General features: G+C 43.5%; 1 protein-coding gene and 1 long non-coding RNA gene across 13 annotated transcripts in view; one reads left to right on the top strand and one right to left on the bottom strand.

The window, feature by feature from the left end:
- The window catches only part of Tlk (Tousled-like kinase), a 49776-nt gene that overhangs the window by 22024 nt on the left and 2205 nt on the right, over window positions 1-25547 (top strand). For 2 of the 12 annotated variants that reach the window (XM_069042612.1, XM_069042615.1), the window contains 9 exons: window positions 10771-10856; window positions 19423-19516; window positions 20054-20286; window positions 20441-20560; window positions 21447-21787; window positions 21845-22354; window positions 22451-22598; window positions 23177-23427; window positions 23498-23717. In XM_069042612.1, coding sequence (XP_068898713.1) covers window positions 10771-10856; window positions 19423-19516; window positions 20054-20286; window positions 20441-20560; window positions 21447-21787; window positions 21845-22354; window positions 22451-22598; window positions 23177-23427; window positions 23498-23717 — 2003 coding nt within the window. Of the gene's footprint in view, window positions 1-4616; window positions 4825-10770; window positions 10857-10905; window positions 12074-13232; window positions 13393-13752; window positions 13798-17020; window positions 17063-17882; window positions 18427-18613; window positions 19015-19422; window positions 19517-20053; window positions 20287-20440; window positions 20561-21446; window positions 21788-21844; window positions 22355-22450; window positions 22599-23176; window positions 23428-23497; window positions 23718-25547 lie in introns of those variants that run through there. The other 10 variants (XM_069042614.1, XM_069042613.1, XM_069042618.1 and 7 more) reach the window with 10 other exon arrangements.
- LOC138126830 (uncharacterized) lies at window positions 8272-13127 on the bottom strand. Its single transcript, XR_011157975.1, has 2 exons — window positions 12778-13127; window positions 8272-10864 (listed from the first exon to the last, which is right to left on the bottom strand). It is a non-coding gene; the product is annotated as an uncharacterized lncRNA (long non-coding RNA).

The raw sequence follows: 25547 nt of genomic DNA, 5'->3' as shown, positions 1-25547 counted from the left end.
TTGGGTTAATTTAATTTAAAATCTCCCACTCTCTCGCTGGACAAAGTATTCCTGTTTCATTAAAAATTTTGAAATTTTTACAGCGCTATACAATCATTGCTGAATCTTTTGTGAATTTTAAATCGATTAATATGGGTGTTTTCTCGATCGGGCGGTAAAATTTGAATCACCCTGTACATAGTTGTTGGCAATCCGCCGTACAACTTTCAACGGAAGGGAGATTTAATATTTTTTTAATATGAGGGTTACTCGATCACCGCGTTTCTGGCGCGAGGGGCGGTTGATAAATCGATTATTAGGGTTGAGTGTGATGAGTGCACATTGTCAGTTTTAATAACCTCCCCAAAGGCACCGTCTTTTGAACGAACGGAACGTTTGTGTTTGTTACACAGCTTGGAGTTTAACTATGTGTTCCATCAGGCTTCTTCCGGGACCGATTCGGGGCACACACGGTCTGGCGGGGTGTTATCGTGGAATTATTGCGTCGCAGGGAGCGACTTCGCCGTCGAACTCGTAGGACGAAAATCAATAATATATTATACATTTCTTTGCGAAGCGATGTTGCCCCGATGTTGTAGTTTTGTTTACCGGTCGAAAGTCGGTCGGTGCAAAAATGGTGGATGCGCCATCATTCGGGACGGTCTCGCCGCGACGGCTCCTCGGTTAGGTGGAGATTTTCCGGTGGGATTTTCGTTTTCGATCGTCCCGCATGTAATTTGCGTGTCGAACAATTAATTAAGTCCCGCGTCCGCCAACTTGAATGGAATTTGCGCAGTGCGTCGTCGAAGAGGGCGAGCGTCTCAACCCCCAAGAGAGCTTTAAAAAGCTGCGAACTTAAACGGAGGTGGCGTGAGAGAGCGCGGCGAGCCCCGAAATGTTCTCCGCGTTTGAAGTGTGTTGGGAAGAGGTGTCCTGGCGGGCGTGCAGATGGCGGGATTGAGTAAATTGCACTCGGACTCCCTAGCAGCTACATTGATCCGCCCCTGACTGCTCTCTCATCTGCCCTCCTCGAATCCACCATAATGTCACGCGGACCTCCGGTATTTTATGGACGGAGACGATTGCACCGACTGTTTTAATCAGCCGCTATTCCACCATTTATCGAAGAAGGGGGATGATCCGGGAGGAATCCATTAGCGCGGATCGATAATAGCCTATACGACGAAAAGGGCGATCCGGGATTCGTATCGTATGCATGCACCTGGCGAATCGATCAAATCATGTCAACGGTGGCTCCTGCGTCGTAAATTTTCCGGGCATTTTTTTTTACGGGGAGGGCCACCGTCGGTTGACTTTTTGACGTCGAGGTTTTGCCGGAGAGCGTTCCGGGAGGCGACCGGTCCGCCGTAAGCAGAGCCGGATCAAAGCTTTCACAGGGACCGAGGTTGAACGGGTTCAACGGGCCCCAACAGATAGAGCATGGAATACAGCCTGCGACGTTACCACGGGTATGTGTAAACCATATGGCATAGAAAAAATTAAACTAAATAAGGACAAGAAATTTAACTCGTCTATTTTTTTGACATCTTTTGGATAATTTATGTTGTTATACGATGTTTCGAAATTGTCTCAGATTTTAAAAGAATCTCGAAATTGTACCAGATTTTGACCGGAAATTTTATTGCACAAATGTAGTTTTAAATAATTCAGCAATTGGTGAAATTTAAATCTCAGAAGATTTTTTTTTACCATTGAGTATTTTGAAAATGTCCCAGATTTTTAGAGAATCTCGAAATTGTCCCGAACTTCAACCAGAATTTGTTGCATGGATGTAGTTTAAAAATAACCATAAATTTGTGAAATTTGGAATATTCAAATTTTTTCCTCATACAGAGTCCCAAATTTGAACAGAATTCCGAAGTTGTCTCAAACTCTATTGAGTAAAGGTAATTGAAAGAAAATGTCAAAAAATTGTGACCTACTTTGTCGAAAACTTGTTAGGTTTCATATATTGAAGCGGTCGAAAATCGCGCCTTTGTGTATCCCTATAGAAACGGTTGAAGTGTTTTGGTTTTGTAACCGGACTTGAAACACTTCAAATCCAAGGAGTTGAAATGTCCCCAGGCGGCGACCGAGTCAAATGTACGGTCATTTGAAACATTTCTCACGATTTATTTATCAATAATTACATGAAATATTTCATAATTAGATTATCCATAATTAAGTTATCCATATAAAAAAGCCTCTAAAAAAGCGAAATAACGAAATTATTACCCAATTAACTGGTGCCAGTGTGATGTCACACGAGTCGCCCATGTGCAGGGATGACAGATGTCAAAATAAAAAATAGCAGGATGGCCGTTCAACGTTAAAAAGTAAACTTGAGACTAAAGTAGATTTTACTAATATTATCTACTAATATTACTAATATTATCAATATATTCAAGTATGTATGTACTAATAATACTGCAACAAGAGAACTAGGTGCCTTAAAATTTGAAAATTGTCATTTTACTGTAACTGTGAAGCAAAAGAAAATAATTGAGTGATAAAATACTCGTAGTGTGATTATATCATTCAGAGTGGAAGGTCTTTTTGTGCTAAGCCCAGTTGCGACCTCGACTTCGTTACGGTCTTCAATCTCGGGACTTTACAATTAGCACAAAAATACTCACTTCTACTCTTAATGATATAATCTATTTACTATTGTGTGAACTGGTGGTTTTTGAAACTATAAAAAGAGAAAAAAAATCTCATTTCCGTAAGATACATTTCAAGTTTTGTGAGGCCGAATATTTTCGGGAACCGATGTCCACGATGATTAATGATTCATTCGTTAGGTAGTTATTAGTCTTATTAGCTACAATTTATTTAAATGAAGTGGAAAGGAGTTTAGTTGATTATTTGTTGTTTTTTTTTTTAACGTAACACAAATAAAGGACATATTTATAGTAGAAGTCAAGTCAAGCTCCATTTTTTGACAGAATGAATTTTATCTTACAGTTGGAGTTTTTGAGGAGCTACCTTAGACCATTGTTTTCGGTGACAGAAGTCAAATTTTAATCACAAGTGAGAGTACTCACTAGTGAGTAAATTTGACAGCTGCCATTTAACTTGACATAAAGTACTCACAAGTGACTAATTTGACAGCTGTCATTTTACTCGAATGAAACTTCATTTCTTGGATTTTTTGCAATAGTTGGACCTGTAAGATAAAACGTATATCGCACGTGATCGAAATGCCATTATGAAACCCGTGAGAAGTGTCCCACTCGTGCGCAAGCGCACTCGTTGGTCAAAATTCTCACTCTTGTATAATGATGCATTTCCATCACTTATAATATAATATACTATTTTTCCTTATTAATGGTACTTGGCAATTATTTCAACGATATTACTGATTGTTACATGCTTTTTATCTTTGTTGCACTCTTCATTTTTTCAGTTATTGCCAAAAGCATCATCGACCTACATATTCCATCTCCGTTTATTTTATTTGAGACTATTTCATCTTTACCGTTTGGATGCTCACTTTCATCTGTCCATTCATATAAAGGTGTCATATTTCTTCGGACTACGACTTTTTCCTTTTTCTAGTAACTCATGCTGATCTCGCTTAGGATAAAACAGTTGTGATGAGAGTAGCAACACTAGAACAGTGAAAAATGAAAAATTTCCGCAAAATCTGATCATAACGGGAATTTCCCTCTTTATCGTTTGTTATCGGACTAAAAATAAATTAAAGCTATCTTTAACAAAAATTATGGTAATTTAGGTAATTTATTTTTTCTTCTGATATGTGGGTTTCAATGACACCGTGAAATCTGTAAAATACGGACATTTCAAAAAGCAAAATTTGTGATGACGAAACAGGTGCTTGTGTATTATAGCATAATTTAAAAAAAAGAAAATATTTAGATGCTAACATAGAAAGTATAATGGACCCTAATATTTTGTGGTAAATAAACAAGGACAGTTATTGTCAAGAATTGTATCGCAGTTATTTAAATAAGGATCAAGGATGTGTATTAGTAATTTCGGAGATTTTGGAGCGTTTTAGAGCGATGTTTGGGGAAAAATTGATTAAGAAATAATTTTGCAGAATTTATTAATCGTGTCGTCATTAGGTTGGTGCAGGAGGGGTGCGTTGTGTATGGAGGATAGGTGGAAAACGTTGCGGATCGTAGAAAGTGTCCGTAAAAGGGGTCCGCACCGGAGAGTCGTCCTTATCGGGGTTGTTAATTCAGTTTGTACATAATAATTAGTGGGATTTATTATTTATGGAGTCTCACGGGGGACGGAGCACGGACCCCCCTAAACGGTGGGCACTGTTCGCTTCCCGGGAATCGGTCTTCGTGTGTCGAGATGCGATCCGGGAGCCCCCTCGCCGGGATGATGGGCGACATTTTCACCTATAGCCGTCGGTGCGGTTGTGGAGTACATATGCACAGGGGCGATCGCGGAATCGATATTTCACTCGGATAGAGCCTGGCGTCGGCGGTCGAGGACGTGTCCCGATGGATTCGGAGAGTCACATCTTGCTTCTGCTGCCGGTTACAAAGGCGCGCGCCCGCCCGTCTCTGTTTACCCTATCGCATACACATATCAAAGCAAGGCGGTAACATGGCGGATGGCGCCTATTAGCAACAGCAGCGTGCGGCGGCCGCAGTGCATCACCGACGAGTGCGCTCTAAACTTTGCCTTGTTATCCAGTTTCGCAGAACTGAACCCGAACCGGAGGTGATGTGGTGCGAGTGCAGTGACGGTGTCCTCGTCCGGGGTGAATAGTGCCAAACGTCGTCGTCGGTCGGTGCCCAACCCCCGTGGATTACGCGTCCAGGCAGGACCGCTGACATGCCATGGCTGTACTTAGATCTTCTGTTGGTAAGGCTCCCAGATTTTCGACAAACTGCTGCGTAGATTTCGACGGGTGGAGGTGAACACTCGCTCGCTCGCCCACCCACCCCTCCGTGTCGTCGAGGGTCCCACCTGCATCGCAGCGACCCGAGGAAATTTCCAACTCCGTTATTCTCGAATCGATAATTTCGACACGGCCGGCGATCGTTTTTCGATGTTGTTGTCACAGCTGAGGATGGTGCGGGAGGACGAATCCTCCTGTCACGTGGTCGTCCCGCAGAATGTTCCGTGTGTTCCGGATTTCGGTGGCGCGGCACGTCGCCCGCCGTGGAAATTTTACCGTTTCGTACGCGACGGGGACGAAAATTTCGGAATGGACGGCGAGAGGACCCCCGTACCAACGGCACGGGAAGTGTTAAAGGGAAACCAACGTTCGAAAGGAAGTGCGTAGTTGCCAGTTCGGGAGCGCGGATTCTCTCTTATCCCGATGATTCATCCGTTCGCTCCTTGTTACTATCATTATTATTGGGAGGTTTTTCCCTCGGCGACCGTCCTCCTCACGCTCCCGCAATTAATGCGAGGGGTTGGGCGGGAGGGTCCAAGGTAGCCGACCAGCCAGTTCTGTTCGATTGTACGTGGTGCTCAAGCATCGGAAGGTGTATCGGTTATGACCGCGGTGTACTGTCCATCTTCGTCTCGAGCGCTCCTCTTCCTCGCGACTTTCGTCCTGCTCTAGCCCACGTGCACCGAGAGTTCTGATCCACTTATTCTTTGTCGCCTTTTCGAGATACACGATTTAGCTCGTCGCTATGTTTGCAAGTCGTAGTGTATATCTACACATATTGCGGACAGAGAGCTTGCTTGGTAACGTATTGATTTCTGTGGCCGCCAAGATAGGGGTCAAAGGGCATTTTAGTCTCTCCGTCGTCTTACCTCGTCACGATTTTATGTATCCACGTTGTGTTGTTCGTGAACTAAATTGTTCGATGACGCGACATCTGTAGTCTTGGGTTCGCATCCCCAACAAAATAACTGGACGTTATATGTATTTTTTCGTCGTGGTCGTCGTCCCCCGGACCACTTTCTCGATTCCGTCCGGACGGTCCAAGCAAAGACGTGCATATCGTACGTCTCTAATGCTTGCTACCACCGCCACGATGAATCTTTAATTTGGTTGCGCACCCGTTGTAGCCGTCAAAACTAGCAGCAAGCTCTCTCTGAACCCGGTGTAGTTAGTCCTCCACGCCAGATCAATACGGCATTTATTTTTAGATTTGCTTCGTGCACACAACTGTAACCAAAACCCGACGTAGTAGCTTGTGTGTGTGTGTATGTGTGTTAAATACACGCGTCCGCACGCACACACGGCGAAGGAAACCTGTGGAGCTTCGCACGCCGCCTCCATCCGTCGGCATCGGCTCCGTCGTGGAGTAAAGAGGTCGAAATCCCCGGGAAACCGGAGGGATGCCGTTTCTGGTTGAAATGGAACCGTCATCAGGTCGAACATTCGGGGGCGGCGCGGGGAGTAACGGGGGTGTCTAGAATCTCTCACTCGCGCCGATCCGCACTCGGTACAGCCGTGCCAAGAGTATGCGACACATTCCCACAGCTTCCATTTGTGAATCATTCTACACACGAGACTAAAAATGTTGACTCTTGGCGTGGAGAGCGAGAGGTGGTGTGTGCACGTTGACGAAGGGCGTAAACTCGACACCTCGTCGATTAGTAGTTCGGCTTCGACCCGTTAATAGCGTGCGATCCGGGTTGAAAATGGGACGACGTCGTCGTCGTCGTAGTCTAAGCGACTTCCGTCGTTGCTCGGCTCGTAAACGTCATTCTTGACGTTTACGAGACGAGGACGACGAGGGACGCGGTGATTTCGAAATTGGCGCCCTTCTCGGGGGGCGGCGGTGAGAAATCGTCGGGTGGTCGGAACGAGGTACACACAGTTTGTTGGTGCAGCGAGTGAGAGATGAAATCGATCCATTTTATCCCCGAGGTTGGCTCCGTGTTCCGTGCTCGCACCTGACCTTGCGGCATGTATTAACCGCCGCCGCCGTTTGTTTCCACAAAAATGGCAGGCATTCCGCCGCCGCCGCCGATACGGTCCGCTTAAATATTTATGGCGAAACGAAGATTAGCCCGTCAATAAATGAACGAACGCGGGAGCGCGGTGTACACACGACGGACGGACGGACAGAAAGAATATCGACGTTCGACTCTAATTAACGACGACCTACATACATATTTTTCAATTATTTAGCCGCCATCGTTGTACATCTTGTTCGATTATGATGGTGACGTTGAATTATTTAGATGGCGGCAGTGGCGTTATCGCCGGGGACGTAACGCGATTACCGTTTTACGATTGCGTTTCGGACGGCGGACAAACCGCACCTAAGATCTGACCAGTGGCGTTACAAAGGTTGGTTGGCTAATTGAGTTGCCAAGTTCGACTGTCCGGAACGTGTTGCATAATTTTCGAACGACGAGATTAATTCAATAACTAAAAGCGTTGGAATTGTAATTGCCGTTATAAAATTATATTTACTACGTAACGAACGGCCAATTAAAAATATAATGAACTAGGTGGATATTTCTTGTTTCTAAGTCGACAAGAAAAAAAAATTCGACTGAAACAGTTCAAAATTATACAGTCTGTCGTCGTAGTTATAAAATAAAAAAAAAATATGTAGATGGTCTATCGATTTAATTTTACTTAAATCGAAGCATTCCAAAAGGAGTAAAAACTCTTAATCGGTGATCGATGCTCCTTGATTTTGTTTTTTTTTTTTGCGTTGCACAAAGATCATTCATGCTTTTTCTTCTCATTGTATCAGCTGTCCATTTAAATTTATCCTCAAATTTGGCGTTGAAGAGTCGATTGTGAACGTATCACTTGACGACTGACGGTCCGCACACTGAAAACATAAACAACGCAAAAAGTGAGGTTAGAACGCCTACTTTGAGGATACATTTAAATGAACACCCCCTAGAAGAAGCGAAACCAGTTTAGTTAGTTGTTTTTTTTTTTGGAAAGTCACCCTGTTCGTGAGACTAGACCGGAAAGAGATTTTTGACAAAAACTTTTGAGCTTTCGACCACTGAAAGACAGACGTACCGCAAGAAATTATTTTTTGTTTAATTTTCAAGGCTTGGCTTGGACTCCTGTTGCGTTGGTAGATTTTGAAATTCCATTATTTTATTTTTTTTTTTTAATTAGACCTCTAGTTTCCAACTGTTTACAAATACAAATATGTATTCTTTTTTTTTTTATGAGAATGCGTTTTGCAATTTTTAACACGACGGTCCACAAAACACGGTAACAATATTTATTATAATCCAAGAAAAGCAAAGCTTTATTTATTTTTGTAAACACCCACCCCCTATTTGTGACTCAGTTTGTTTACAATTTTAACGTCAACGATTGATTTGATAATTTCTGAATAAAGGAATAAAATAATTACACAAACATTCATCATTGACGACAACAGTTTAATCATCGAAAATCCAAGACAAATAAATAACGGATTGAATGACCGACCTGGAATTTTATTTTAATAATTTTATCGCAACCGTTTGTGCTCACTTCCGGCTAGGAAGATTTGTCGAAACGTTTTGGTCGTCGACTAATAACGAAATGGTGATGTGCACTTTCCGGTGCATTTATTTTATTTTTTTAATTCGGAATGGAATGATTTTTTTTAAATAACCCCGCCCGTACCGCCCCGGAGTGGTGCAATAATGTCAACGGTAGCCCTGTTGCCGCCCTTGCACGTTGCTATTTATGAACAAAGTTTAATTTATTTGATATACACAGACACCCCCAAGATAAGCGGGAGTGGACTCGCCGTCGCATTTTCATCTTGTGATCTGCTCATTTTATTGGTCACTCAATTTCTGCAAAACCGAATGTGTGAGCGTGTGTGTGTGTGTCTGTATTGATCCATTCCGGTATTACTGTAAAATTCCAGTGTGAAACACCACATATCCGCGTATTAAAACCACCTCCACGGTCAATTCACCTGGAACAAACGGTGGCAATAAGCGGATCGGAGTAGGACGGAGTCGAGCGCGCGATAATTTGAACCCTTGACTGATGTGGGAAAGGAAGAAAAAAGGAGAAACGGGCCACGCCCTGTATTTAGATTTTAGACTGTCGGATTGTGGAAACGTTCTGTATAATTTCTTTGGAGGCGACGTGCAGCACCCCTTTCGCCCCGTCCGGAGGTGGTGCACGTAGTCGTCGTCGTCGTCTCCACTGCACCACTCCAGTCAGTGGAGAATCGCACGATGGAACGAATGTTTTGCCATGAGCTTTTCTCCTTTCATCCATCCGACTTTGTTCAGATATCGATCTTGGAGGTTGCCGTTGCAGCAATTTCCACCTAGCGTGTGCCCATAATACCCATCGAGAATTTTATAATTAGTCGAGAAAGTCGGACAGAAGAAGAGGATGCGTTGCCCCTAATGAAAGGAGGCGTCGGAGGGCGAAGGGACCAGGCTAATAAGAAATTTCACCCCCCCGAACCACCGTCGATCCCCCACGGAAAAGCATCGATCTTCGAATCTGGGTGTGTCTTCGTGACGCTATTAATACCGAAAAAAGACGGTAATGGAGTTTTATTAATTGGCCGCCACTTCTGGCCTACGGCGTTTCGAATTGACACCTACGGAATTTGCGGCGGGTTACGAATAATGGATTGATGGAGTATTGATTGCAACGTTGTTTCGTTTCGCATCCCCCCAGAAAAAATTTTTGCCAGGCCAGGAGTCCTCAAACATGGCGCGCCGGCACAAGGTCGACTAATTTATTTAATCGGTGAGAGCTCAAATACAACGGCCGGATATTTTTCTTTCGTCCGTTGGTTGCATGCGTCAACTGTTTATAATGCGTTGATAAAGTTTGATAATGAGGTGATAAAATGATAAGGTCATTAGGAGGCGAAAAATTTCGAGTAGTTTTTTATTTTGAACGGTTGAAATTGGGTCGGCAGTAGAGTAGGTACTTCGCGACCGTCGACACGTTTGAGGATCCCTGTTCGACGGTCCTCCTGTATCTCCTCCGCCGCCGCCAGTGAAAATTCCACGGATATGTCGTTCGCGGGATCAGTTTGGAATTGACGCTCCCGACAAAGTGGTTGGTTGCCCGCCCGCCGCCTCCGTTATATAGTGTGCTTGGGTGTTGCCCCAAGGAGGAACTTTTTCAATTTTCAGTGGCTCCATCTGACGGTCGTAATTGGGGGTCCCTGTTCCGCCCGCCGTACAAAATCCACCCACCGTCCCCCCCGGTTCAGACCCCCCGCCCGATCAATGTTAACGTGCCACGCGAGATCGGATGACGTCACGGCCAGGCCACTTCCGGACTTTCGACGCCATATTGTTATTGTCAATGATAATCTTTACATTCGTACGTGGCGAGAGCCTGGCCCTGCCCGACGACGACGACGGTGCGTTTCGTTTTCTTTTCTTTTCGATATCGAAGAATTTGATTTTTTTTTCACGACGCCCGTCCGATATACCGTAGGTGGACCATTACGATTATTTATGTCTGGTTACGTGCATACATGATTAATAACAATAATGGTCCATTGTTCTTGACAGTTTTCTCGTTCTAATTTAGTTAATAGAATTCGCTTGCCTCGGCCTATCAACAGATTGACATTGAACCTATTCTTAGTCGGCATTCTAATTAGCAAATTACTGAAAATGCGAACGGCGACGACAGGCCAACAACGTATAGTTGCATAGGCGGGGTTTAAGGGTTAGCGCGTGCAAGAACTAACACCGGTCAGGTTATATCGCATCGCAAGTGTTATTTTCGATGGCTGCGTGGCCAGGTTTTCGGTAGGAGCGTGCAGAATGGGTGGTATCCTGTGCCATCCGGTCTTTCTTTTTCTCTCTCTTGTCCCGATTTTATCCCGCTTCAGCCCCCTTGAAATGCACATATCTGTGACCTCGGCGTTGTTACAGGCGCTGGAGTGAAGATGGAGCATTTCCAGGCGGCGCTCGACCCCCGGAAACAGGAGCTCCTGGAGGCGCGCTTCCTTGGCGCTAGGGTGAGTGCCTAAAAAAATGCATTTTTCTCGTTTCGTTTTGTACAGTTTCATTTTTCTCCAAACAACCATCCACCTATATTTTACCACCACCCATCACGCACCCGCGCTGGTCTCTCTCTCTCTACTAACTGTTAGATTATTATTAGAAGATTAGTTTTTAACAGGTAGACTAGACTCTCGGGAATGACGTAAGGTGTTGGCGAATGCGCACAGCGGGTCGCTAATTGGTTTCTAATTTTGAATCGGCGGAACAAATAGAACAGACTGGCGATAAAAAAAAAAAACAAGAATATGTAGTTGAACAATTCCGTAGGCCTAGGTAAAGGTTGTCCGGATGGACGTGCCAAACGAGCGCAAATGGAAAAAGGATGCCATATTCTCCACTTATAAATACGTAGCAGTAGCAACTCTGGTGTCTCGTTTGCATACGTCCTAGGTATTCTATTGTTTGAATATTGTGCAGTTGAATATTCGTCGTATCTGGTGGGAACCAGTTGGGTCGATTAAGCACGAAGGGGAATATTGAGCGTATCTCGTCATGTGCTACTGAAACGTCTTTGTCTGAAATTGGAAGCTCGGTGGTGGACAAAAGGGGGAGATGCAGGTGCGACTCGTCGTTGAGCTCGTTTTCTTGTATTTTTTCTTCTTGTTCTTTTGACGAGCGGAACCAGTTGGGGTTCGTCCCGACGACGTAATCGAACGTGCAAAGAGGTCGACTCACAACCGGCGAATTTCGTCGCCTCGCGGCTTCCGGAAATCGGACGTGTGCTGTGCGCCATATTATTTTTTCTCCATCATCATCATCTCTCCTCCGGGCCGTGTCCTCTCTCTCTGCCGATCGCGATTTGGCGGAAAGATTGTGCTTCGAATGCCGGAGCGCGGAGCTTTCTTTCGTCTCTGTTCGACTCATTGTCATGTCTCGGAATATGTAAACGTGTTTAGAAGATCGGTCGTGAGGTGTACGGTTTTATAAGAATGGTGTCGTTGCACTTAGTTGCAATGCGAATCTAGTACAGTCCGAACCAAAAGTTTATATATACACACACACACACATGCACAGGAGTCGAACCGCCGCCGCCGCTCCATTATCTTCGGCAGTACCTATTTATTTGTGTTCGTCCTTAGTTTCCGATGACGTCTCTTCGGTGTAACAGCGAGCTTCGAATTTAATGGGTACTGACGTGTGCGCGCAACAATTTGCTCCTTTTACGTTGTTGGTAAGTCTCGATCTGGATGGCGCTTTCTAATTGTGTAGAAAATGTGATTTCGGCGCAGTAATTCGGGTCGCGCAATTATTCTATTCTTTCCGCTGTAACAACGTTGTTACGCAGATTAGATAAACACGACGACGTGTGACGTCTTTTGTCGTTCGTGTGTGTTGGTGCGTTTTTCTTTTGGTGGTGGTGCCGTCGCGGCAGTTTTTTCGTTTGGGTCGACGTCGATGCGGTGGTGTCAGATGTGAGTTTCTTTCTGGTTTGTGATGCGGCCGCAGCGGTGACGACGACGCTTTTGTGACAACATGTCGTCGTTTGCGGCCGATCGGAACGTGATGCTAAATTGGGCTCGTTAAACAAACATAATTATTAATAGCGGGAGGTACAATCGAGGTGCTGCAAGTGCGCCAATATATGATCGTAATAATTTTTTGTGTCCGTCATAATCCGGCGTGGGACGTGAGCGTGTTTGTTCGCCGGTTTAAAATCGGGCCACTTGCGTTGCGTCGAAGGACTTAAAGCCCGATTTACCCAGCCGCATTGTGCGGCGAACGTTGAACTTGCGCCACAACTCGGCGGTCTCGCCGTTTAGTATCATGTCCGACTACGCGATTACGGCACACAACACGTTCACACAACGCACACACAACACCAGACAAGTGGAAGCGCAGCAGCTGGTTCACTCTCTCTTCTCTTTCCGACGAGACCTTGGCTCAGAAACGACACCGTCGTCGTTTTTGTGCGAAACTGCGTCGGCCGGGGGCTTTGGCTTTCACTGGCGACGATCGCCGTGGAGGCAACGACATCTACTCCACAATAGCGTGCATCCCATATTCGGCGGAAGATCGGCCGACGCCCCGTCCGTCGATCGTCGCCGTCGGATCGGTGATTGACTGTGAAGCTCGAGCGGTCGTCGATTGTGCAGCTTTCGCCGGTCTATTTCGGACACTCGGGTCACACCGCCGCACGGGTCCCGCCGCCGTCGGGCGGCGGCGACGGTCCGCCGCGCACTCGTCACCGGTCGCGACCGCGCCGCGCTGGGCGCGCGTCCGTCCGACGCGGCCGTCGGCGAACGAATGAACAACCTCCGGAGTGCGGCAAGTCGCGTTGTGATCCGGCCATGCGCGATGCGGCAACGTCGGCCGGCGCCAGCTGATAGCTGAAGGCGGTGTTGCCGTGCGATGGCCTCGATGAATGGCATTGCAAGGTCTGTCTCGGTGCAGTGCGGTGCTGCTGGTGTGATGTAGACATGTGCGGGAGCGACCGACGCCATGGAGGGGCTGCTGCAAGCTCTCCTGGTACACTATCACCTCAGCCACCAGGTAACGGCGGCGTTGATACAGTTCCCAGGCCGTCGCCGTATGTTCCACGTGCTTCGGCTGTACGCCGTCGCCGCCACGACGACGGCCTGACCTAGTCTCCGGCTTTCATTGATTTTACAACGCGCACCAGACGGAGGTTTAACTTGTTCGCCGGTTTAAATTAATTCGCCATCAGCGGCTCCTCCTCGTGGACGAGAGCGACGGCGGACACATGTTTCCGCGCCATGCCTACCACCACCATCGCCGACGTCTTCTTCGCTTGTTGTTTTATTTTTTTTTTTTTCGTGTTTCCGCCTTGATAAACCGTTATCGTAAGATACCGTCGACTCGTCGTCGACAATCTGTTCGGTGGTTTTTGTGCGATGGAAGTATCGAATGTTGTTTGTTGGTCCCGGTGGTATTGAGGTAGGCTGCTACTTTCTAACGTGCCGACCAGAAAACGCCGATTATTATCGTCGCAAACAAAATCGTTATTACGTTAAAATAAATTCTACGTCCGCTCGATGTTTTTACTTAACGTAATAGATAGCTGCATTGTTTCTAATCTTTTACTCGCTAACTCTCCCACCACGTTTCCACATTGCCGTGTCGTTATTTTTTCACTTCTTTACCGGTATTTGGCAACAGTCGACTCTCCTCGGAGTGGGCATTGCGAACGATTTTCGTCGAGAGATTTCCATCTTTTCGGTCCTTCTTGCCGGATCTCGACGTTGGGGATTCATTCTTCTTCATCGGTGGACCGGGTTTCACTTTCCCGCAATTTATTTCCTTTATTTCGCTAATTGACTTTCATGTCGAAAAAAAAATGAAAGGTCGTCGAACATCAGCTGTCATAAAAATGTACGTAAACTCGGATCGGGATATTGAGTAATCGTGCGAAGCCATTCCGTGACGATAGAATTCAATTTGGAGCACTCTCGGCTTTTTCTGTTTCAAAAAATACGTAATTGGAAATCGATAAAAGAATATTTCTGCATACTAGGATTGTTCCGGTTATTCAGCAAACAGTGCACTTTTTTCGGTTTTGCGTAATCGTCGGCCTACGAGGAAGTAAATTGAAATGTTTATTTTTTAAATTATTGTTAACGTCGAATAAAAGGAAACGCGTCGTTTTACGTTTGATATTTGTTTCTTCGTTACGAAAATGTCGTTTATTAAAAAATTGCTTTTAAATATTTCGAGAAAGTAGGTTAATGGCGGCAGTACACTGTCCACAATACAAAATTATTTACGTGGTGGAAATTGTTTGGTGAAAAACTGCAAATAAAAATTTCCCGTGTCTTGATGTGTCTTGAAATTAGAAATACATATTCCAACTTTGATCGAAGCCGGGTCGAATCGTCGTAAATGTTACACCTAGTACATAATAACGAAAAACTGGATCACCTTCTTTTTTTCGCCATTTTTTTTACAGATTTGACGCAAATAATTCCTTTAGAAAATCAATCTTTTTTAGAATTCGATTAAAGTAAATATTACGTTTTGATTAAAAATAGCTACAAAATGCGCTCAAGTTGTTTTTGATAAGTATAAAACTCTCAGATAAAAATATAATTATGTACTCTTCAATGGTTTTCAGTAGTGATTTGTAACAAATGATAAGTTTACAAGTATGTGGAGCACTTGCACAATTTTTGCTTTTTTAATAAGTTTCGATTGGTAAATTAATGATCACGTCGAAAGAATTATTAATCAACGCAAAAGTCCAACCTACATAATTTTTCCTTGTACCGAGACGTACAATTTATTTTGTGCAATAATAATTATCACCAATATCTTCCTAGAATTCTGGTTTATTCGTCGAAAACGCACCATTCTTTGTAACGACAACAGACATTTTCGCAGAACGAAAATTTTAGATTCTTCGGAGTAGAACGAATATTTTTCAACTTGCTACGTGAAATTGTTAATTAAAATTGACGAGTGACAACAATTAAAAAGTGAACATCTTATCTATGGGAGAAATAAAACAACCACGATTGTCGCCGTCGAGGAATTGTTGAAACGACGAAATGAAAAGTGGTTCTTAAGAAATCATTTTCACTTCTCCGTTGAAAATAATTTTGATTTGTTGAAATTATTTTTCGGGAACGTTTGAACAATAAATCTGTGATTGTAAATCATTTGGTTTGTCGACATTTAGCAGAGATAGAAGTCTGGAAAATTTTAGGCTGCACAGAATGTTTACAGAACGTTATTGAAACAAACTGTGGGCTGTGTATACTGTTTTTATAATGTAATAAAATTGTAATGTAGTGAAACTACTTCATTGCATGATGGCAATAAATGTCGCCAGATAAAAGATCGGATTCGTCGATGCTCACACAACATCTGAGATTGACAGTTGCCGAGGACTTCTTCTCATTTAATTAGTTCCATCACGTGATCCATGTTAATTTTTATCTCTTTTCACACCACCAACATCCAGATTGACCCTCCTCCTCTCAGCACCGTTCCTGTATCTGCGCAAGAATCGTCGACGATGATTCAGAAAACATTTCACAATATCGATGTCCACCTCTGTATTTGTGCTACCACCACATTTGACCATCTTCGTAACGTATCGTGGCATTCTTGGGTCGAGTGAAAGTTTTTTTTTTTAAGTCTCCGCCAAGAGGTGGGCACGCTTCGAATCGCGATCCGTCAATATATCGACGTCTCGGGAGTCGGTGGCGGCGGTCTTGTTGTCAGTCGCCGTTTCCAGGGAGGTTATCGCGGATTCAAAATCCTCTCCCCGCAATTAACCCCGCACAATAATTCTTTCGCGAACCCCTCGCCGAGGAGGGAGGTTGCGTGGATTCGAAGGGAGCGGCCACTCATGCACACACACCACCACCAAGAACGAGATTTTTTTTTCTTTTTAATTAAAAAAAAAAACCAACGTGTTTTCTGGGGTTTCGTGTCCCGGTTCGCGTTCAGGTTTCGACCCTGTCGAATATGAACGTCAGGTGAGCTCCTTCCGTTGGATATCCTCCGCCTCTAACGCCATTCCCCGGGTACAGTTCCGTTCATAATTGAATGCCAACCGACCAAGATGTGCCTTTTATAAACAGAGCCAGCCAAGAGTGTCGGCGTGCGAGTGTACTTACAGAAAGGTCGCGTACACGATAGGGGTGTCCAACTTCTCTGGAATAATCAATATTGCACCCTCTTCTCCTCTTCCGCCGCTGTTTCAATCTGATGTTGGCGAAATCGAGAACTTATACACGCCCAAAATGACGTACATAAGAAGCTGATTCAGATGTAATGTTTCAGGTGGACTGGTTCTGGTCTCTTGTTACAGAACTGCCACCACTTTAACACACGAGATAAAAGATATCAAAACCTCAGTCTGCGTGGTTTTTACACGACGGACCGGACGATTTTATTTATTTGTTTTGGTTTTTTCTGCCGGGTCGGTTATCAAAATTTTTTTTTTTTGTTTTTCGAAATTACACCGGACCAAAATGGTGGTCGCAGTCGATGCGGTGACAACAGTGGCGGTCGTGCGTGATGTGTGGTACACCACTTTCGAAAAAAAGATGGCGAGGCGGCTTTTCCGAAGTGTGTGCAGTTGTCGGAGTGAGCCCGGCCGGTTGGTGTTCGTATGGGTCGATAACCTACATTATTAAGCATTCTATTATATGTCTTTTACCTGGTCTGAATGGTCGCACACACAGCTCTCTCAGTAGTAAGTAGTCGATGAACGCCAAGGAGGAGGCCTTTGCTTTATTAGCCGTTCTAAAAATGTCTGGCCGCTCTGCGGGCCCCCAAGTCCAATAATGCGATGATGGCGTAAGCGGACTCACGAGCATATTGCATTGATTAGCCCGTGACAAGGAAATTATTTCATTCCATCCATGCCCGATGTGTATTGGTCGGTGCCGCCGCCGCGACCTGGCCGACTCTCCGGTACCGTCAGTTCCTGGACCCATCTTTTGTTTATGTATGATGATTACATTTTCATTTCGAAGGTGCGTTTGGTCGGTTACGAACGTCGCGGGGTCTTTGCACACGTGGACCGGGGTATCTTCGACGGACAGGCGTTTTTTTCCGGTCGGTACTACTTTCGGGTGAAATGCGCATAATGGCAACCCCCGTCGTGCTCCTAGGACTTGATCGGTTTATACCTGCGTTAACATGTGAGAATTTCGGGAGTTCGTGTTCGGCTCCTCGACGGGTGCCTCTTTATTCATGACCGTCGTAGGCAGCGAGAGCCGTCAAATTTCGTGCGTTAGAAGAACTAACTACAAGAACAGTTTTTTTGTTACGTATGTAGGTGGTGTTCGAAGCTTCGTTTTCGTATCGGTGGTCGTTATATCCGTCATCGTCGGACAAATATTTACATTTTGACGTTGCTGCTATCCTGCGCGAGCGATTTCACATTTTTCGAATTAGATCATGGTACATTCTCATTCATAATTGTCGATCAAGAAAAAAAACTAGGGAAAGTTTTCGGGTTGTGTTACAAGAGGTCAAGGATAATCAGATGAAGATTTTTTTTAATGTCACATCTCTCGACTGGATGTTTTTATAAACAACATCCGTCGTGTGAATCCTGCCACAATGAATCAACATAATTTTTTTCGTCAGTCTGTTGTATTGTCGTAATCTTGCAAGGCGATAAAAGGATACAGTGTTTGGACTCGGGCGTTTGGAAGTTTTCGGTACCTATATGTTTGTTGTTGGGTCGATCGGTGAAAGGCGAAGAGGAAAAAATTTTTCGTGGCAATCATTTCCGTCCTTTATCGACGGCATTGTTTTCGTTCGGCAATCTTTTCGCTTATCTAGTTCGGTTTTGACGTGGACATTCGGGTTTGATGTTTGTGACCGTGACTGCCATAGATGAATAACAGTTGATAACGCGAACAGCATAATTGTGCTAAATAAACGACGACGGTCGAAATTTTATTTCTATCGAAACGTAAAGGTCGCAAATCGGCAAAAGAAACGTAGCAGCAGCGCTGAGATGTAAAACTTTCTATGGTCGCGGCGAAGAAAGTTCACGTAGCATTTTTACTGCTGTCGCTTTTTCGGGGGTGGTTGGCATCGTAGGTAGGTAGCGATGGGGTTGATGTTTGTGTGGGGTGTGCGTATGTCCATTGTGTCTTATTTTCGGTACAACGTGCAAGAGGAAGCAGATGATATCTGGTGCGTTATACGAACGCTTGTCTACCTTGTGCTCGATAATGTTAAAAAGTTTCGGGGCGTCGCTTGCTAGGAAAGACATAACGTTATCAGTTGCGTTGTTATCGGCCAAATTATAAACTGTACGTGTGATAAAGAGCATTTTTTTACGAATAATGTGCTCGAACATAATGTTGCTAACTTGAATGCGAGTTCAAATGTTATCTTGTCGCCGTATAATGGGATTGTTGTGGAATACGGCCGGTCGGGCTTACGGCGCGCGGACCCTTTTAACGTAAACCGACGCAAACGGTACACAGAAGAATAATTCCGAGTTCTCCCTGCGTGCAGTCTAAATCGGTGACTAGTGACTCATTTCATTTTAGTTTTGATGTTGACGTTTGTTAAGTCGGTTGTAGTAGAAGAGTATGTTGTACGAAGCCGTCGAAAAAATAGTTCCTTCAACTCTCCCCGGGTCCGCCAATTAGACCAACGAGATTCTGCACACCGTGTCAGGTATAACACGATCCATGTCCGTCCGGTCGTAGTACAGTCGTAGTAGAGTATTATAGGTGTGGGCACGAGTCGGTAGATATCGGTTTGTTGCTGAAAATCGTCGTCGTCCCAAGTTTTTTCCATCGGCCGGGCGATAAAATGACGTCGTGGACGAGGCTCCTGCGCGAACTGGTTACGGTTTCGTTTTAATATGGAGTTTACATTAAAATGGACAGGCCGTAATACATTCCGGTGTCGAGTGTGCGAATCCGCGGATTTCTTTCGACAAGCAAAATATTCACTCCTCGATACACCGACTACTGGCAAACCTGAAAACGTCCGCCGCATACTTCACCGATTGTACAATTTCAAACGACGAGAGATCAAAAATTTTCGCCACGCTCATCCGGAATATCGTTCCTGTTTCAGATGTCAGCTGGATCTCAGATACAGATGGCACCGCAGTCTACGATCAACACAACCCATCAACCCGTACATAGCCAAGACTCCAATATGAGTACAGGTACGGAGAAGTTTTGCATATTTGGAAGAGAGACACTTACTTTACATTTATAAGCGATGGCGTTCTAGACCATTTTCACCTTGAAAATAAACATTTATTATGTTGTTTATACGTTATTGTAGCTGCTTATATCAAGTTTCAGCATGGAAACTAGATACAAGCACCTCTCCGTCGGCTTTCCAGAAATGTGTTTCGATCGTTCGAAATTAACCAGAAACGGGAACGCCCCGTAATATGCGCGTTTTGGGAAATTATCTGTCTTCCTCCCGGTTTTATTCTCGGAACAGTCGAAATATATTTATACGAGCGTTATTTTTAGAGACACCGGTATCAGATATAGTAACAGCAGGATGATTTTCCTCTTCTTCCTCCTCGTGGTCTCTTCTCGGTGCAAAAGTAACATTTTTCGAAACAACGCTAATTATGCAACGAGGTGAACGAATCGGGGACAATGAAATTCCGATTTGTGTTACCTATCGAGATCGCGGCGGCGATTGTCTAAAATTGTGACTTATGGATTTTGTTGTTCTGTTCAAGGTTCGTCTCATAGCGACAAAGAGGTGGACCCCAATACTCCGGAGAAGGTGCCGAGAACCCCTTCCGAAAGGAAGAGGAAAAGAAAAGCGGACGACAGTAGCGGTGCGCCCGGGAAAGGCGTGCGGAACGCTACCTCGGATAAGAAAATTAATGATTACTTTAAACATTCTGGGAATAGTCCTATTAGACACGGAGGGGCGAAAAGTCCATCACCCCAACAACCTTATCCAATGGTACGGAAACCGTCACGTTTTCTCGATTTTCCTTTCCCGTTCTATAAAAACAAATGACTCTGTACCTTACCATGAGGCAGACGATGATGATGTTGTTTTTATATAACGCAAAGAGTTATTTTAAATGTTTTGTTATTCAGTTGTGTTGTTGCAGTTTCCTCCATCACCTCAACAGGTGGGTCTGCCATCCCCGCAGGTCAATACTGTTCCTTATGAATTTTATAAACAGCCGCCTCGGTTGCCCCCTCCTGCTATGGTTAACAAACAAGTACAGGTACGTGTGGATTTTTGCCTTGGTGCACGATTTTTTTCGACCAGTCGGCCTCCAACCAAAAGTTTCGTCGAAAAACCATCGATCGGCAAAGGAGAAATTCCTCGACGACCGTTACCACCCATCAAAATTCATTTCCCCCTTGCACTTCTTTTCCTATCGTAGGTTCGTTATCGAGCCGCAAACTCGTCAGGTTTTCTTTCTTTTATCTGTCGCCGTGAAAAATTTGGCAAAGCAGTGTTTTTCGTTTTTGCACGAAATTAGATCGGTTCGCGTTCATTAGCGTCGCCCAAGTGAAAACGGTTTTTTGTCCCTTGATAACTCGCTAAAAGACCTGTTAGAAAGTAACGAGACATTATGATTTGGTCGCGGAGCAATTAATCGGGGGTCAAGTCGCGTTTCGCGAGCTCTAGATTGTTGTCAGAACGAAAACCACGGACGTTGGTAATTTATTTGGAATGTTCGATCGCCCCCGTTCGCACCGATGCAACAACATGGACGAAACAGCATCACGAGTTCTGTTATGTATTGTAGCGGTGTGCGAATAACAGAATAGGTTTGAAACTGTAGCGGTTTCCTTCGACGGCACGAATTTTTTCCATCCGCGATGCCAAAAACGAGCTTAGACGTCGAACATAAACAAAACCAGTCGACGTAGTATCTAATAATATTATACGAGTTTAAAGCACGACGAGCGTAGCGAGGAGGTGATGATTGAGATTTTAAAATGTGTTGGAGTCCGAGGGTTGTTCATGATGAAAATCTATCACCAGCGTATGATTCAGATGATTATACGAAACATGCACTACCAACTGAAGTTTCTGCGTAAAAGTTGAGCTTCGGGTGTTTTCGTTTGGGTTGTTGGTAATTGGATGTGTTTGTTTTTCAGACTGAATTAACGTGTCACAGGATACAAGAGTTCGAGACGCAAGCGTCGTCGGACCTCGAAGTTCGTAATAACAAAATCGAAGAACTGAATCGGCAAAACGAAGAATACCGACACCAAATATCAACCCAACAAAAGACGACGGACCAACATAAACAGCAGATCAACAAGTGCATCGAGGTGGTGAAGAAGCTGCTCAAAGAGAAGAGTTCGATAGAGAAGAAGGAGGCGCGGCAGAAGTGCATGCAGAACAGGCTGAGGCTGGGACAGTTCGTGACGCAGAGGGTGGGAGCCACCTTCCAGGAGAACTGGACCGACGGACACGCGTTCCAAGAGTTGGCGAGGTAATTACTCTCGGGACGTTGGTCGTGTAGTTTTCTTACAAAATCGGTTCTTTGGAGCAGGCGGCAAGAGGAGATCACGGCGGAACGAGAAGAAATCGACAGACAGAAAAAGTTGCTGCTGAAGAAGAGGCCCTCGAACAACGAGAGCGGCAGGAAGAGGAACAATTCGAACGCGATGCACAACGGTACGGATTCGGGTTTCCTCAAGCCCGACGCCGTGCCGGGTTCACTGACGCTGCAGGAGTACTACGAGGCGGACGAGATCCTGAAGCTGAGACAGAACGCGCTGAAGAAGGAAGACTCGGACCTGCAACTGGAGATGGAGAAACTCGAACGAGAACGTAATCTACACATAAGGGAGTTGAAACGCATCCACAACGAGGATCAGTCTAGGTTCAACAACCATCCAGTGCTCAATGATAGATATTTGTTGTTAATGTTGTTGGGCAAGGGTGGGTTTAGTGAAGTGCATAAGGCTTTTGACCTTAAAGAACAGAGATATGTGGCCTGTAAAGTTCACCAACTCAATAAAGACTGGAAAGAAGATAAAAAAGCCAACTATATCAAGTGAGTGGTAAAAATCAAACCGACATTTTTCTGACGACTTTCCTCCCGTCGACGGTCGTGAAGACACAACTAATTCGATTTTTTTTTTGGTTTTAGACATGCGTTAAGGGAGTACAATATCCATAAGGCTTTAGATCATCCTCGTGTAGTAAAATTATATGATGTTTTTGAAATAGATGCAAATTCCTTCTGTACAGTTCTAGAATATTGTGATGGTCATGATCTTGATTTTTATTTAAAGCAGGTGAGATTAATGTTTTTTTTTTCTTGCTGTTGCCAAGAATAGAGGCTCGTTCAGTTCGTGACTAGATGCATAAAAGTTGCAAAATTCTCACAAGAAATGATTGTTATTGAGGTTATTCGTTAATAATGATATAAATAACGGTGTTTTTAATTAACCGAAATGGACTCTGATGATGTAAGTTTTAATTATTATTTCGCTTAAAAAATCTACAATCATGCTTCGAAATTATCGCAATTCTGACAATAGCATTACTCATTAATGCTCAATATGCAGATCGTTTTTAATTTGCCGGAGTGCAAGATGACATCACGGTTTACAATTTGTGACGTCGCCGTCGGTTTGTTTTTCCAGTTTTGTCCAAACAAAGTAATTGATTCAGGACGCTCTATTCTTGGTGGAAATCCGTATTGAAAAGTTGTTGTTGTTGGTAAAAATCCAAAGTCGAAATGATGAAAATCCTGTTTGCCAGACGATCCTGTGGTGGCTAATTTGTTTCAAGACGGGACTGAGACAGATCACCTCGGATCGTCTCCGGCGTCGTAGTCTTCGGGTTTACCATAATGGAGTGTTTGTTTTAGCATAAGACAATACCGGAGAGAGAAGCAAGATCTATAATAATGCAGGTTGTGTCAGCTTTAAAGTACCTGAATGAGATTAAGCCACCCGTGATTCATTACGACCTCAAACCCGGTAACATTTTGCTCACGGAAGGGAACGTCTGTGGCGAGATCAAGATCACCGACTTCGGTTTGAGCAAAGTAATGGACGAGGAGAACTACAACCCGGACCACGGCATGGACCTCACGTCTCAAGGGGCTGGTACCTACTGGTAATGACTGGTCGATGTGTGCGGAACGATCGGGGGGTTAATCGTGTGTGTTTTTCTATTTTTTGATCAGGTATCTTCCGCCTGAGTGTTTCGTTGTTGGGAAGAATCCGCCGAAGATATCGTCGAAAGTGGACGTGTGGAGTGTAGGTGTGATTTTTTATCAATGTCTGTACGGGAAGAAACCATTCGGACACAACCAATCTCAAGCGACCATCTTAGAAGAAAACACGATCTTGAAGGCGACGGAAGTGCAGTTCGCCAACAAACCGGCTGTCACAAATGAGGCCAAGGTGAGGGGCGGCGGTAACATTGTCACAACGTTAAGAGAAAACGTAAATATTCGACAACTTGATCGGAAATAAACTGGAGAAAATGGGTGCTTGAAATGATACAAAAACTAATGAACATTCAAAATTTTGATCGGTACAAATCGGACAACATTAGTGAATAAAAATATTTTTACCATATGCAACTGCAAAGCAAAGGTAAAAGTGATGATTTTTGAGTACACAAGAAAGGGTTTTATTTTCACAAACATTTGAAGTGATTTGGACACCGCTAAATTCAAATCTGACAAATAAATTTCTCCATCGTCCACTCTTTCTTAGTTCTTGTAATTAGTTTATCTTCCTGTATCGATTTTTTACGGAAAACAGTTGTCCAGAATCTTTGGATTTCCTTTTCCATCATTTTTTGTCCGAAAAATCCCTTCTCATTTATTCTCGTGTCAGTAATTGGAAAGTTTTTCTCTCAAATGTCTAAATTCCTCACGTTCTTTGAGAATAGTTTAATGAGAGCCAATTTACTCCGTAGCGGAGGTAAATGTCTTCCTTCTCAACTAAAGCTTGATATGATGCCGTTCTTGTTTCCATTCTTGGAGACAACTGCTGAACACTTTCTTTTCTTGACTGTTATTTAAACGGAAACAACAAGAAAATATTGTATCTTTCTAAATCGTGAAAATCTTACAACTTTAAGGTCAACACGTACCACTGTTTGCAGCACTTGAAAATGCTACTTTCTTCATGAATAGCTTAAATTTGTATCTTCCTGTAATGGTAAAGCGATTTGGTTGGCTCATTTGAAAAATATACTGATACTGAGATGATGGTTATAAAAGATTTATTCAAATAACCGAACCGATATGCTTTGATTAAATCCTCTTATTACTTTACTTTAAAAGTATGACCGCTTTTATAAATATTAGGATTATTACATCATGTATTTTCACTTTTGTTAGAAGCAACAGTCTTCATAATAATTGTAGCATGTTTTGAACAGTTCATGTGGTCACAATCAAAGTAATTTTCATTCACTAACCATGTACTATCTCAAATCTTGAACGAATGCAGCAAGAGGTCAACAACACATCCGTTAAAGATGATTTATTGTTATGTCTTCATTATGTTGTGACCGTAAAGCACAAGTATCAATAGAAACAAGGTAGTTTATGTACTCCATTGTAACGAATTGATTGGCTTGCGGTCCAGATCTAAACCCAATCGAGTTTGTATGGTATAGAAGCTGTATCGGACAGTTCAAAAACTTTGAATATCAAAGCTTGAAAATGTTGAAGTGCAAGAATTTGAGAGCACATTATCTCTTGTGTGATTTATTTTAGAATTTTTCTTCAGTTTGTTATTTATTTTTTCTTTGGGGTAATAATTTTTAAATGTCAGAATTGGTGTTTAAAAGATAATAATAATAATACATAAAGCTTTTATGAAACGAGTATAGATTAGTGTCAGTAAATTTTATTACGTACTCAAGTTAAATCTGTTTTTAATTGAAGTTAAAATTAAATATATATTATTAAATTATGGGGAATACGATAAAATAAATGTCAAGGAGATAGTTTACATAATAACAAAAAAATTACACCATTATTTGGTAATTTTTGCAGTATTTAAGTATTCGGCTCTCTCATTTAAAAATTAGAGATGATATAGAATTTCTTAAATCATTTATAAATTATTTTAATCTGAATAGAAAGAATTGTAGAGAATTTAATAATTATGTACTTGTACAGTAAATGTTTTCGTGAAAGTGAACATAATAGAAATGATTTTTTTTTCTATATTACTTTCTAGTTCCCCCATTTAAAACTGTTACGTATATAA

The sequence above is a fragment of the Tenebrio molitor genome, chromosome 3 (genome assembly GCF_963966145.1).
Source record: "Tenebrio molitor chromosome 3, icTenMoli1.1, whole genome shotgun sequence".
NCBI lineage: Eukaryota > Metazoa > Arthropoda > Insecta > Coleoptera > Tenebrionidae > Tenebrio > Tenebrio molitor.
This window is presented reverse-complemented; position numbering and strand designations above follow the sequence as displayed.